General features: G+C 37.2%; 2 protein-coding genes across 4 annotated transcripts; both read left to right on the forward strand.

The window, feature by feature from the left end:
* The first annotated feature begins 4,272 nt into the window (after nucleotides 1–4,272).
* LOC131323711 (protein FAR-RED IMPAIRED RESPONSE 1-like) lies at nucleotides 4,273–6,217 on the forward strand. Its single transcript, XM_058355557.1, has 3 exons — nucleotides 4,273–4,494; nucleotides 4,586–5,769; nucleotides 5,908–6,217. The coding sequence occupies exons 1-3, from the start codon at nucleotides 4,273–4,275 to the stop codon at nucleotides 6,215–6,217; spliced, it is 1,716 nt and encodes a 571-aa protein (XP_058211540.1).
* A 513-nt stretch (nucleotides 6,218–6,730) lies between these two features.
* Nucleotides 6,731–13,986, forward strand: LOC131322542 (protein cornichon homolog 1). Of its 3 annotated transcripts, none has more exons than XM_058353902.1 (4): nucleotides 6,731–7,080; nucleotides 7,204–7,385; nucleotides 8,314–8,436; nucleotides 13,609–13,986. In XM_058353902.1, the coding sequence occupies exons 1-4, from the start codon at nucleotides 7,006–7,008 to the stop codon at nucleotides 13,676–13,678; spliced, it is 450 nt and encodes a 149-aa protein (XP_058209885.1). In that variant the 5' UTR covers nucleotides 6,731–7,005; the 3' UTR covers nucleotides 13,679–13,986. The 3 variants fall into 3 exon arrangements, with proteins under 3 accessions (XP_058209885.1, XP_058209883.1, XP_058209884.1); XM_058353900.1 differs by lacking the exon at nucleotides 13,609–13,986 and adding an exon at nucleotides 12,709–13,247 and having other exon boundaries at nucleotides 6,765–7,080; XM_058353901.1 differs by lacking the exon at nucleotides 13,609–13,986 and adding an exon at nucleotides 8,548–8,686 and having other exon boundaries at nucleotides 6,765–7,080.
* Nucleotides 13,987–14,924: the final 938 nt, after the last annotated feature.

A 14,924-nucleotide genomic window follows, 5' to 3' on the forward strand; every position in this document is an offset into this window, starting at 1 on the left:
AATTATAATTAATATATTATGAGAGAATCATCTGTCTCGTAAAATATAAAATAAATACTTAAAAAATAAAAACCTAAGCGAAATGGAGAGAGTTTTGAAATTTGCATTCTCTCTCTCCTTGTCTCACGTTCTTTCTCTCCCTCGCCAATGTTCCCCCTCTCTCGCACTCACCCAATTGATCATGAGATCAGTACTTTGAATCCTTAGCTTACTGAAATATACCAAATTGATTTTTCTAAAATGTTTGTGTCATGCATTATACTATTTCTTTTGATTTTTTTCGTTCAATCTCTCCTTTTTGCTTTGTGTTTTTTTAGTTAGAACAACCAAATCACCAACAAAATGATGTGACAACCAAAATTATCACTTCATCCACCGCCGTCCCAAAAAGGTGTGGGGTGGCCCAATCAAACTGAACTCAACCAATACAAAAATAGGATGGATTAGGATCAATTCGAACGAAGAGAGAATAAATGGAAATTTCGATACTTCCTAAATTAAAAAGAGTTCTAATTTGAAGAGATCTAAAAATTCATTTGAGAGTTGTAATCAATGTCTCCAACCTCATTGGGTCTAGCCCTAAGGATTAGGCTCCGTTCCACAACTCGATTTAAGTCCTTATTTTTTAAGAAGGTAATTTCAAGCTAAAAAATAATGTATTTACGCAAATAATTTTCCTACCAATATGGATCTTATTTGATAGATCTCATTAAGATCTTTTATACGGTGCAAAAAAAATTTAAAAATTAATTTTTATTTACATTTACATTATTTTTGAGTTTGAAAATGTTAAATAAACTGCTTATTTTTTAAGAAGGTTTCTGGAACGGGGCCTTAGTCCTGTCTGGTGGGTTTGCTGTCCATATAATTGACTAGAGTTCGATTCTTAAGATCAGATCTCAATAAAATAATTTTTTTTATGAATTTTCTAGTTCTAGAGTGAATGGTCTTGATCAAACTGAAGAAGGAAAGTCTAGGTGAGCATAAGCAGTTCCAAACACCCCTGATCGTTGAAAAAGGAAAAACTAAACTTGGAAAAACTAAACTTTATTGGGTCTAGATGAGCATAAGCAGTTCCAAACACCCTTGATCGTTGAAAAAGGAAAAACTAAACTTTATTGGGTCTCTCTATTATGTGTTATGGTATATTGTCGTAAGAGCATCCACAGTGGAATAAGCAAAATAAGAAATTATTAAAGTTAGCAATGTTGGATCAAAAAAGTGCTCACATTGAAATAACCAAACCTAGCAATCTCTTAACAATTCATCAAATTTTGGCTCTCCAAATTTTATTTCTCAATCAAGTACACCAACATTACACAAAAATAATATTCTCTCTCTCTCTCTCTCTCTCTCTCAACAATACTTTCAAAAAATAATTTTAGAAAATTGTAACTTTTAGATTTTTTTTTTCTATTTTTTTTCAGAAACTTTTTTTTTAACAAAAAATAATTATTTCAAAAATTTTAAAAACTGTAAGTAAATAAAGTGTGTTTTTCAAAAAACTGTTTTTGAAATTTCAAAACTCTTTTATGAAAAACTGTTTTTTACACAAAATCTGTTTTTAAAAAACTATATTTATAGTTTTTAAAATTTCAAAATTATTTGTGTAAATACAATTCTTTCAAATTTTCTCAAAATTGTATTTATAGTTTTTAAGTGAACAAAGTATGTGTTTTTTGTTTCGAAAAACTATTTTTTTTCAACTGTTTCTAACATAAACTGTTTTTTTCCTCCAAAAACCGTTTTTTCCAAAAATATGCGTGAAATGAAGGGAAAAAGTTTGAAGGGCCCATTGGTTTTGATTATGGGCAAAAAATAACCAATGTGGAATTTAATATTATTAACTTTAGTAACCTCTAAATGAATAATCAAAATCTGATGTATCACATGTTTGATTATTCATATTTGCTTATTCCACTGCTGATACTCTAAGTATCGTAAAAAATGTTGATATTGCAAGAAAAGTGTAAGACATGAAAAGTTAATACCGTACTTCCTCTATCCCAATCTGTTATTACTCCTTTCCTGGAAGTTGATATTATTTTTAATATATTATATAATGTAATTTATGTTATTTTATGTAATTCTCAAAATTTTATTTAATAGAACTAATTAAAATCTTTCAAACAATATTAATATTGCATATAAAGTTTTATCAATTAAAAAATATAGTCAATTTCTCATCTAGCTAGGAAAGAAGAATGGACAAATAAAGAGGAACAGAAAGGAATAATAGTATATTTGAGGGAGAAATTTTTCTTTTAACTTTATAGGAAATATCCATGATCTCAATTTTAAAAAAAAAGCACATGCTTTGTTTGGAACTTAACAAAAGTGAGGGAAAAGAAACAAAAGTTTAAAAAAATTATTTACCATTGTTTTTATGAAAAAAAGGGAAGAGAAAACAACAAATTTTAGAACTGGGAGGGGAATTTTCCTCCCATTTCTTTCTTATTTTCAAATCAATTTTCTTTTCCCACACTTTTCCTTCCAAAGAGAGCCAAAGAAAGAAAAAAGAAAACTAATTAAACAAACTGTGCTAGTTTAGGGGAAAATTGCTATTCCCCCCCACCCCCCCCCCCCCCCCCAAATTGACCTCCTTACCCCCAGCCTTCCCTTTTCCTTTTTGTTTTCTTTTTACCCGGCCCCCCTCCCTCCACAGCCTTCCATTTTTGTTTTCTTTTTCCCTTTTCCTTTTTGTTTTCTTTTACCTTTTTCCCTTTTCCTTTTTGTTTTCTTTTACCCCAGCCTTCCATTTTTGTTTTCTCTTTTTCTTATCCGGCCGTTTTCCTCTTTTTTTTACCCGCCCCCCCCCCCGCCCCCGAGCCTTCCCTTTTTGTTTCTTTTTGTTTTTACCCGGCACCCCAGCCTTCTCTTTTTGTTTTTTTTGTTTTTAATCAAACCCCAGCCTTTTCTTAAAACCCGGATTATCCCCCGGCCCCCCTCCCCTCTTAAAACACCTTCACCTTTGTTTTTATTTTTTTTAATCAAACCCCAGCCTTTCCTTAAAACCCGGATTATCCCCCGGCCCCCCACCCAAAAAACATCCGGCCCCCCCTCCCCTCTTAAAACACCTGCACCTTTGTTTTTGTTTTTTTTAATCAAACCCCAGCCTTTCCTTAAAACCCGGATTATCCCCCGGCCCCCTCACCCAAAAAACATCCGGCCCCCCCTCCCCTCTTAAAACACCTTCACCTTTTAAATTTTATTTTTATTTAATTAATTTTATCTTATTTATTTAATTTCTATAAATATACCGGGTCAAAAATCGTATTTTTTTGATCATTTTTTTTAAATGGTCATAATGAATTTTTTGCTCTAAAACTTTTCAACAAACACCCTAAAACTCATTATTTAGTTTCAAGACTCTTTTAGGGTGTTCATTGAAAGGCCTTGGAGGCAAAAATTTATTACGACCATTTAGGATGAAATGATCAGAAAAATAACATCTTTGCACCAGTTCAAACAGATTGAAAATTGAAAATTTTATTTTTGTAACTATATTTTTATTAGACTTGAACCTAGAATTAGACTTCAACCATAGAGCAAATATAGTGGGGGGGGGGGGGGGGGGGGGGGGGGGGGCGGCGCCATATGGGGTGAGGAGAGAGGTCCTCATTTTCCTATAAATAGAATCCTTTATGAAACCATTCAATTCACACCTTGAATCTTTCCAACTTTCCTCTCTAGAAACTTTGTGTTAGCTCTTTGTTCTTGGTATTATTGAGTTTCTTCTTGAATTCTTCAAGAAACTCAACCCAAGGCCGCCACCAAATCACCACCCGATCAGCCTCTCGATCCAAAAAATTTAGTAGTTTAGTCAATATTTATTTTCGAGAGAAAAAAAAAGTATTTTCTTTTCTCTTTCGAAGCTACCATAAGCTTACCGTAAGAAGTCACTTCGTTCGATAGCCACATTCATCTTCCGTAAGCTACCGTAACCTTTTGTTATATTTTATTTTTGTGTTTAAAAATGCATATTAAGTTAAAATACTAAAGATAGCTAGAAAACTTATTCTACTAAAATTACTGGTCTAAAGCATAAGTGGTTTCCACTCCAAAGGTGTCCGTCCATGTGACACTATGCTTTATGATTGTTTTTACAATTGTGGAGTAACCCGAGGCTAACACCCTCGAAAGTTTGTCAACAAGTCTGGCTTCGTACCGACTAAGGAAGGAATGGTGATTCTAATTGGACTCGTCCGACCATCCGACCTGGGACTTTCCTGGTTATTTCTATGTCAAACATAATCCACACAATTTAGAATAATGATTTTCGGTGAAAATTTAGCATGGTTACTTAGGTTTTCCTCACAGACTGTGTATCTGTCAAATTTTTTAGGAACGCCGCAGCGGAAAATTCGGGAAGGAGCAATGGATGACTACAACTTTTCAATTTCAGATAGTTGGTCATTTGAGAATGATGTTCGTAGTGAGGAGAGTGTCTCCCACAATAGTCGCGATTATACACTAGAATTTACCACCGACCAGGTTAGTTTTCACTGTTATTGTTTTGCATATTCGTTATTTATGTTAAGACTGGTTAATGTTGTATTTATACATATTCGTTTTTTTTATATAGATTTTTGAAAGTAGAGAAGATATGTTAGCTTGGGCGCGGAGCGTTAGTCTAAAATATGGTATTGTGGTGGTTATTTTAAATTCTACTAAGTTAAAAGGCGGCAAATTGCCGAAGTGCATTCTTGGTTGTGAAAGAGGAGGAAAGTACGAACCGCTACGGTATTTGGTTGAAGGGCAATCCTTGCAAAGAAACACTGGGACTAGAAAATGCGATTGCCCATTTCAACTGCGAGGTATACCACAACATCCATACGGTATCAGGTGGAGTTTAGAGGTTATTAGTGGTGTCCATAACCATGAAACAGCAAAACATATTGAGGGCCACGAGTACCCGTCAAGGCTAAAACCAGTAGAGAAACAATTTGTGGCCGACATGGCCAATAGCACTGCGCCTCGTGAGATTCTTAATATTTTGAAGCAAAAAGACCCGTCAAACACTACGGGAATCAAGAGCGTTTATAACGCTATTTTTACAAATAAAGCAGCCAAACTGGACGGTCTAACTCCTATTCAGTATGTCATACGTCAATTACTTAAGAAACATTACCTCCATCAATTTCTTACAAATCCGGATACTAACGAAATCACAGATATTATTTGGGTTCATCCTATGAGTCTAGAGCTATCTGTCAACTTTCCGTCTGTACTAATCATTGATGCCACGTACAAGACCAATGAGTATCGGAAACCACTATTGGAGGTTGTGGGTATCACATCCACATGGCGAACTTACTCGCTTATGTTCGGTTATCTTAGTAATGAGAAAGAAGAGACATTGACGTGGGCATTGAATAACTTAAAAAACTGGATGCTTCAAAAGGGGGCGTCGATGCCATTGGTGTTTGTTTCAGATCGGGATTTAGCGCTAATGAACGCCATTGAAGCATGTTTCCCTACAGCACGTCACATCTTGTGTATTTGGCACATAAATCAGTGCGTCATGAAGAACTGCAGCCGTGTGCTTGGTCCGGAATGGAAGCGCTTCATCAAGTCATGGCACTCGCTTATCAATTCATCTACACCTTCGTCTTTCGAACAGAAGTGGCAAGCCATGTGCAACGATTTTCGCCAGTTCCTGTATGTCATAACTTACCTGTGGCAAACATGGTTAAAGTCGTACAAAGAGCGGTTTGTTTCAGCATGGACAGATACATGCATGCACCTCGGAAGCAATTCAAGTCAAAGGTAAAATCACTTTTTGACTTTACTATTAAAATTTTGTGCATTTCTCTACTACACTAGGAAATATTTTTTGATACTTTCCTATTTAAACACAGTGCATTATTCTATTACAGGGCAGAGTCTGCACATGCGAGGCTAAAGGTACAACCTAGTACTGCATACATTTGATGAGGATGTTTACGATTGTTTTACTCATTTGCCATTGAGGTCCCCTCCAGTTCCAATCGAATACCGCCGGGAAATTGCTATTGCCCGTGTTAACAACAATCACTTCGTGCAAATTTTCTTAGAACCTCATTACCCTGTACTACCCATTCCAACATGGTGGGAGGAAAATTCATCGGATGAAGCTAAAGGATGGGCTGCCAGTTATGAAACACGTTTGCTATTGTGGTACGAAGTAATGGGTATAAGCACGCCGGGAGCAGCATTTGGAGGAGATAATGATTAAAATTTGTGTTTTTATGTATTTTCATGTTTTGACAATATGTACTCAATTATAATAAAATGAAATTTTATTTCAATTTATTGTTCATTACAAGTTATTTTTATTATTCATTGTTAAGACTAATTAACTAATTAAAATAATATAAATTTATTAAGTATAAAGTCAATTTTAATTGAAAATAGAATTTGAGTTAACCAAAAAAAAAATAAAGAAAGGAGGTAAATGGGAAAAGAAACAAATAAAGAAAATAGAAAAGATTATTAAATTAATAAAAAAAAGATTCAAAGTGGAAGGAATCAAAAGGAAATAAAAAGAAAAAAAACGAAAAAAAAATTCTAACAAAAAAAACAAAAGCAAATAAAGAAGAAAAAAAAAAAAAAAGAGGGAGGAGCGGGAGAAGGAGGGGAGGGGTAATATGGGAAATGGGGTGTGGGGCCGGCGGGGGGGGGGGGGGGGGGGGGGGGGTGTGGTCCGGGGTGGGGGGGGGGGGGGGGTGTGGTGGGAAAAGCAGCCCTCGTTTAGGGGGAAGAAGTGAAATCAGCCCAAAACCGAGGGTTCTTCTTTTCCATTGAAAAACCCGCAAAAAGGGTTCATACTACAAAAGAAAGCTCAACTTCATATCTCTATCTAAAAGAGAAGTACTGATCTTCAGCTCCTTCCAAGTTCCAACTTGGTTAATGCAAAAACCCTACAAAAGAAAGCACAAACACTTAAAGTTGGTAGATTGATCTCGAATTACTAGTGATAAAGACTGATCGTCAGCTTCTTCCAACTCGGTTAACGCTAAAACAATGGCGTGGGAAGCAATTCTATGGGCAATCTTCTTCCTCATGAACATTGGCCTAATAGCCTTCAATCTGTATCAGGTACTCTCTCTCTCAAACCCTCAAATAATTCCAATCTCTGGTTCACTTTCTTGAACAATGTTTATCGATGTTTGCACATTTATGAGAACCCTAAACCTTTACTTGGTTGGTTTTGAAATTCAGATCGTGTGCTTATCGGATTTGGAGGCAGACTATATGAACCCCTTTGAATCGTCGTCTCGGATTAATGCTGTGGTCGTTCCTGAATTTATATTGCACGGGGTGTTATGCGTTCTGTCCCTTTTGACGGGGCATTGGATCATGTTCCTCTTTACGCTTCCCATTACTTGCTATAATGGCTCCTTGTGAGTTTCTTCTCTCCCAATATGTTAGTTTTGAACTTAAGAAGGATAAATTACGAACTCAAATTTTAGACAATTCCTTTTAGTTATTTTATTGGGTTCTTTTGCAAGAAATTTAAGTCCAGTTTACGTTTAAAATATTTGTCCAAGAAAGTTTATTACCTCCTCCATCCCAAAATGGTTTCTGGTCGGCAAAATGAAAACTTAAAAATAATGCAACATTTTCAAGAAAATTTAATTCTCTTTCGACAATTTACTTGATTGTTCTTTTAATCTATGACATGAGTTTGAATTTTTCTTGGAAAGAGTGTAATGTTTTTTAGTTCTCGTTTTGCGGACCGGACAAATATTTTGGGACGGAGGGAGTGTATTGTATTTCCAACCTCTCTTGCTATACAAACATGTGAAATATTTAGGTTTTTTCCCTTCTTTTCATCACTAACTATCATTCTTCTGCTTATCAAATGAAGCCTTACGGTTTGCATTTGTGTAGTTGTTTTGGTGTTGCTCTTGCTTGTTTCAACGGCAATGGTCTACAGAGCTTGTGATGGGTTTTTTTTTTTTTTTTGGTGGTAAATGCAAGTTTGGTGAGATTCATTCAATTAGAATTAGGCCTTCAACATTTAAGCTTGTGGGTTTCGTCTTTCCCAATATCTTATGATTGAATAGTAATAAAAAGGATAAAATTAGAACTCAAATTTTAGACAATCCAAATATACTCTAGAAAGAGAAGGTGTTTGTTGAATTTACACTCTCCTGGGCATATGTTGTGATAAATATCTTTTAACTTGGCCTTCTTTTTTTGTCTTGTCTTGTCTTGTCTTGTCTTGTCTTGTCTCTGTGTGTGTGTGTAGGCGACGGGGCGTAAATTATTGAGTTTGAAGCATTACCTTTTGTCTAGTTTTAAGTGATTATAATTTCTCCGTTTCAGGTTTTTGAAGCGACAGCATCTTATTGACGTCACTGAGGTCTTTAGGTTTCTCAGTGCCGAGAAAAAGTACCGAATTATCAAGCTTGGATTCTACTTAGTTCTCTTTGTTTTAGTCATTATCAGGTTTTCTTCGATTCTCTATTGTAGGACTTTCCTTTCTTAGATATTGGAGTATATGCAGTGCTTATTTTCCATTTTTGCTAATAGAAAGATTTACTTGCTGCTCGGGCATAGAGTCCTTTCTGCAGGGACATTTTCTGCAATCTTGTCCGTCTTCCATTTCAACAATGAAGAATTAGATGTTCGCTCATCCTTTCTTGAGTTTTAGAGACTTACTTCATAGCTTGTTTTGTCGTCCCAGTTCCGAAACATGGTACACTCCCATTCGTGTTTATTTCCTTAAACCTTTCTGTAGGAGGAAAAGTCCAAATAGAAGAGACTATAATCTATGGATAGTGTTACTCTGGGCAGACAAAATGTGTAAATACTGGCATCAAAATTTTACTCAAAATTGCTTTTGCGTGGTTATTAGTTATTCTCAAAAAGGACCATATTTTGTTGGCAAAAGGAAATTGCTGCAGAAGTATCTTAAATACTAGTTGGGTTGTAAGTACTTATCATTTCCTAGCGTACCTCACATAGCACCGTGTTCTCATTCATGTTCTACATAGAGGCATGATTTTTGTTCTAGATAAAGCTCAGCATTAGTTTATAATGAAACAGATAGGCCCAACTCTGAAGTCAAGGCTATCAAGTAACACCTTGAGCTCATTGAGTATTTTGTTGCTCATCGTCAATTGATAATTACCTAGTTTCAACTGAATATTGAGCTTAGCACCTTCAGTTGAGCTCTACTAAGCTGATCCCATCAATTGCATCTTTTGTATAGCCATAGGATTGGTGTGCACATTGGATTAGTGAGGTATCTTCAGGCAGAGCTCTATAATTAGAAGTTTCTGGAAATATGGCCAAGTTTGTTTATTTTGTAAATCAACATAAGTGAGCATTTAATTAAGGGAAAATGACAGCCAAGGACGTGTTTAGATAATTAATACCCACCAAGGACAAGCTAAGAACATTTGTTAATGCTGAAAATGTCCTTGGCGGGTATTAATTATCCAAACACGTCTTGGGCTGTCATTTTCCCTTTAATTAAGCCAATTTAGAGTAGCGTCCTTACTGCCTAAAATTGTAGACTTCATTGGACTAAGGATGGAGGTAAACTGGAAAGAAACTGATCTTTATGCAATTTATGCAAACAATCAATCGGTCTCTAAATGATTTTAACATTGGCAGATGTGGACGGTTTAAGATAGAACTCCTAAGAATACCTTTGAACTTGACATAGTACAAAAACTCCTCCAAAGCAATGGAGAGACAATGCTGATTCACATTATAAACTCCTGTAAGGTTATTGTTACCACAGTACCATTCTTGAACGTGTATCTGATAAGTTTGATAATGGGTAAGAACACCAAATCACAAGTGTTGTAGGTCTCGGTACTATTCCACAAACAACGTTGAATCTCGGCATCCTCATCTCCAATAATGTATGCGTAGAGTTCCTTTTCTTTTTCTTTTTCTTTTTTTTTTCTTTTTTTTTTTTGGGGGGGGGGGGGGGGGGGGGGGGGGGTTGGGGACCATGAGTCAGGTAATGAAATTTTCCCACTGTCCATACTTTCTCTCTATTAAATGGAAGTAATAGTCAGCCTACCGGGTAACAAAAAAAATGGGTTGAATGTTATCTTGGACCCCATAGCACTTGATTAGAAACAATGAGGTTGGGGGAAGGTACCAGATTAACCTAGAAAGGAAGGTGGAGCAAATCTGTTAAGCTTATAAAATGCTGAAAATCTAAAGTTTATAGCCTTGGCCATCAAATAGGATGGCAAGTATGGCAACCATTTTGTAATTTGTATTCCTAGTGGGCTTTGGTTAAGGATCTGTTAGCTTGCAATTCTTAGTCCGGATTAGCTAGATCCCACCCACAACGGAAGCGTAACAATAAAAATAATCACTCACAATATTTACGTGGTTAGGCCTCAATGCCTACGCCAATATTCCACTATATGAAAAATACGAGATTACAGGGTGAGATGAAAAACAACCCTTGACCTCCTAACACCATGGCTCCGCACAATGTTTTTCACTCACCCCCACATCTCCATTTTTCCTCAGTATTCTCCTCTCACCTCATGACCGGGGTACCCGGCAACTCCCGAAGGGGCTGCCCTCTCACCACCCTATGCTCTCCCCACAAACCCCATATATATCTAGGCATGTCATAGTAGCACTCCACAAGCACAAGAAACCTCTTGAATTGGCAAGATCCATCTAGAGCCCAAGCACCACAATTGCTCATTGGAACTTGCAGACTCTTTGGCCCCCTCTAGAGAATTCCCTTGAGGTCATTTAATGATCTCAGCCAACACCCAACAAACCATCACTTTTTCCTTTTTTCCAATAGCATTTAACGTGGGGAAAACCCCAACAAACACCCCCTTTTCCCACGTGAAATGCTTTCCCCTTCCTCAAGAGCCCCATACCCCCTCGCTCGGATGCCTGCACCCACTTGCTCCTTGCTCGGGTGCCTGATAAAGAATATTAGAGACCAACACCAATTTGATGCCGGAGTTTACTGCATCCACACCATCGATCGATTGCCTTTATCGAGGGCCACCGATTTGATGCCAGAGTTTACTGCACCCACTCCATTGATTGAGAGCCACCCCCCTTACTTTATTGAGAGCCTCCCTGCAGCGACCTTTTCGCATCCGCCTGCTTCCGTGCTTCTCCTAGAGTCACCTTGGATTTTTCTGCACCATCGAGAGTCTCCGTGCAAGCCCAATAATTGGTTTGATCCAGCCCAAAGATCGTCCACCTTCCTAAGCTTGGCACACTAAATCACAACCTATAAATAAGCCCAGTAGCCTTGCACCATATCCTTAGCCTCAGGACACGCAAAAGAAAACCTCTGTCGGAGCTTCTGAGCTTCAAAGCTCAAGATTATGCCTCAACTGCATTTTTGTGATCCATATTTTATTTTTGGTGTATGTCAATCCCGTGCTTTCACTATGCCTACGCCAACCCCAAACTTGCTCGGCAACTGTCAACTTTCCGAAGGATAGCTAACCATTGGCTTTGATACCACTTGTTGGGATTAGCTCGATCCCACCCGCAATGAAAACGTAACCATAAAAATAATTGTGCACAAAAAACATAATATTTACGTGGTTCTGCCTCAATGCCTATTCCACGGGATAGGGACGGAGTATTTCAGTATATGAAAAATATGATATTACAATGTAGATGAAAAACCACCCTTGAGCTCCTAACACCATGGCTCTACACAATGTTTTTCACTCACCCCCACATCTCTATTTTTCACTCACATCTATTCTTCTCTATCACCTCACGATCGGGGTATCCGGAAACTCCCAAAGAGGCTGTCCTCTCACCACCCTATGCTCTCCACACAAACCCCATATGTATAGCCGTGTCATTGCAGCACCCTACAAGCATGAGAAACCTCTTGAATTGTCAAGATCCATCTGGAGCCCAAGCACCACAATTGTTCATTGGAACATGCACTCTCTTTGACCCACTCTAGAGAATCCCCTTGAGATCATTTAATGATCTCAGCCAACACCCAACGAACCATTACTTTTTTCGTTTTTCCAATAGCATTTAATGGGGAAAACCCCAACAGAGGTTGATTGGACAAGAGGTAGAGGAGATTTGCAAGAGAAGTGGAATCGTGAGGGAACGTAAGACGTGGCATGGTGAAAAGACGGAGGCTAGGTGCCAAACCAGATCAAGCTTTCTAAGCTACGGTTGATCTTCAACAATAATAAAAAAAACTACAGTTGATTGCCTTAGGATAGAGTTCAAAACTAGGAGGCGATAATGATGCTTGATGCGGCTTGAAAGGACTGATGGGGTTTAAGTTGCAATACGATGTATTTTTGAAGATGAAGATCGAGATTTGCTGGGGACTGATAAGTAGAATTTAAATTGAAAGTGGGAGCGGGAGCGGGACCGAGTGTCGAGTAGCGAGGGAGATAGAATTGTATAATGTTGGGTGAGAGTATATGTGGGGTAAAATATGTGTAACATTATAACCTGTGAAAATATGGAATAATTGTTTTCTCTGCAAAGCTATAGGGACAAATTAGATATAGAAGATCAGTACCGATTGCTATCTTTCTTCTGTTTATCTGCAAATTTAAATGTAAGCAAGAAGTACGACTACATTGAATTCTTTTGAAGTTGATGTTACATATCTTCTCTCCTTGAGTTTGTAAGTGTCAATAATTTAATTGCTGCTATGAGATTTTCTTTTATATTCACAGCTTCTATTTTGTTTCCGTGTATGTCTGAGGACTTCCATCTCAGTTGGGACAGTGAATCTATCTCAATGGGAATGTTGTTTCACTGCAATTGTTGCTCAAAACCGTATGATGGTAGTTCCGAAGGAATTGTCACAGCTATACTGCTAGTAGGCTGTAGGTGATTCCTGGGCAGCAGCCTTACCCTGTCTCCTTGTGCGCTAATGCATATGCCTTGAACATGTGCCACAGTACTGGGGGATGAGCACTGCCAGTGTGCCTAGTCAGGATCTCTTGTTCCGTTAATAAACTAAGTTGAGCTTCTTTTTTATAAACAAGTAATGAAGTTCAAACCTTCAAAAGTAGTACCAGAATTAGAACTACTCCGGCTTGTGGCTTCTCTTCCTTCTGAATATGATAAACACTTTATTATATTATGCTGTACTGTTATTATGACTATTTCAATAGTCGTGTAGATTAACTGGAGTAGTAATATATTATTGAGTTTCTAGAACCTATAAGTATTAAGCCTTGACAATTAGGACACACTAAGTGTTTTCATCTCTTCTATACTTGCACAACTTTTTACGAAAAGTATGTTGCAGTGCATGATTTATTTTGTAACAGTGTTGAATTTCAGACAATGCAGGGACAAGGTCATAATAAGAACAACTCGTTTTACTTATTAAGAAAAAGCAAATAGATAACCAATATTGTTAGAACAGAGTAGAGGAGTTCTAAAATCAGCATATTTTAAGTACCAGAGAGTTAGAGCCTGACAATTAGGACGCATATGAGATTTATTTGTGTCTTCTATGCAAATTTTCCCGTTAAATCTTCTTATTGAGCTACTTTTATTAGCTTTTATTTGGGAGTATGGGTCATACGTTCATGATGATTTTATGATTGATTTATCCGTAACAATGTCTGGTATCCATCTCTCTTTCTCTCTGGCAATACATTGCAGGCTTGTTATATCAGTTATCAACTCCATAGTTGATGAAGATGAGCTTTTCCATGGATCTTGGTGGTTCTGATTTTCCCGACTTCAATGCTGTAGGATTTCCGCTCTTCGTTAGTTTCTAGTGGCCCGTGTATAACTGTACAAAAGGAAAGGCAAAGCCCTATTTAATGATTTGGCAAGCCTCCCAAGCAAAGGAATCTAGTTAGCAATGTGCTTGCTTGCTCTTACTATTTCCTCTTGGGAGTGTTCTATTCTTTGAAGAATTGACATTGATTTGTAGATCATGAATAGTTTTCATCCTTGATTTTAGTGAGGTTGATTCAAGATATTTTGCCATTTGACAGAACGATTGAAATTGGATGTTTCTGTGTTCATGCATCATCTCTAGATCTACTCCCTTCATGTTTCACTTGCAGATTATTATGTCTGTTGAAATGCGTGATAGGTTTCTTTCCCTTACCCGTTCACTAGAATAAACGGTTGGGGTAATTTTCTATGAGCACCGGTACGGACACAGATGTATGGACAGAGCCGCTTTTTTGATGCACTTGGGTTTCCCTCACACAAAAAATTACACAATTTTTTTTGGCTCTTTAATAAGTTGGAATATACGAAGCTGGACTTTTAAAAATGGATGAAGGGAGTACTAATCAAAACAACTAGATGAATAAACTAAATCAGAAATAAAGAACGAAGTGGCCATTCCGCCGAAGCTTGTTTCCTCTAAGCTTCCTCTTCAAGTCTTGGATCAAATTCAATCAATCGGGAGAAACATTATTAACTTGGAGAAAATTATTTGGAATACACAATGTTTTAGTCTTAAATTGCCAAAAGAATGGCAATACTACTCCATCGGTGCACAATCAATATAGCTGAATTACTAATTTTTATTGACAAATCATAATATTATGGGAATCCAAAATAATTGGGACCTCAAACATGACAAATTTGTCAAACACAATTTCATGTCAAATTTATTTTTCGACAAATCAAATTTCACGTCAATTTTGGCAAGAAATGACTTCGACTAATTCTGGCAAGAGCTCTACTTAATTTTGGTGACCGCCCATTTCACCTCGTTGATGGTTGCATTACTCACTGCCATGTTTGCTGTGATTATGAACATTATTGGTAGCAGTTTGGCGTTGCCTTGTGCGGAGGAGGGGTGCTTAGCGCCTAGGCTAGCTAATTGAAGAATAAAGATTAGTCGGTTTTTCCATTTTCTTTACAAAAAAACTTAGTTGAATTTATGATTTTTGTAGGCCCCATCTTAAGTCTTGTGATTCGAACCACTCATTTGTTTGTAAAATCTATGACAT

Source organism: Rhododendron vialii, chromosome 4a, assembly GCF_030253575.1.
Source record: "Rhododendron vialii isolate Sample 1 chromosome 4a, ASM3025357v1".
Taxonomy (NCBI): Eukaryota; Viridiplantae; Streptophyta; class Magnoliopsida; order Ericales; family Ericaceae; genus Rhododendron; species Rhododendron vialii.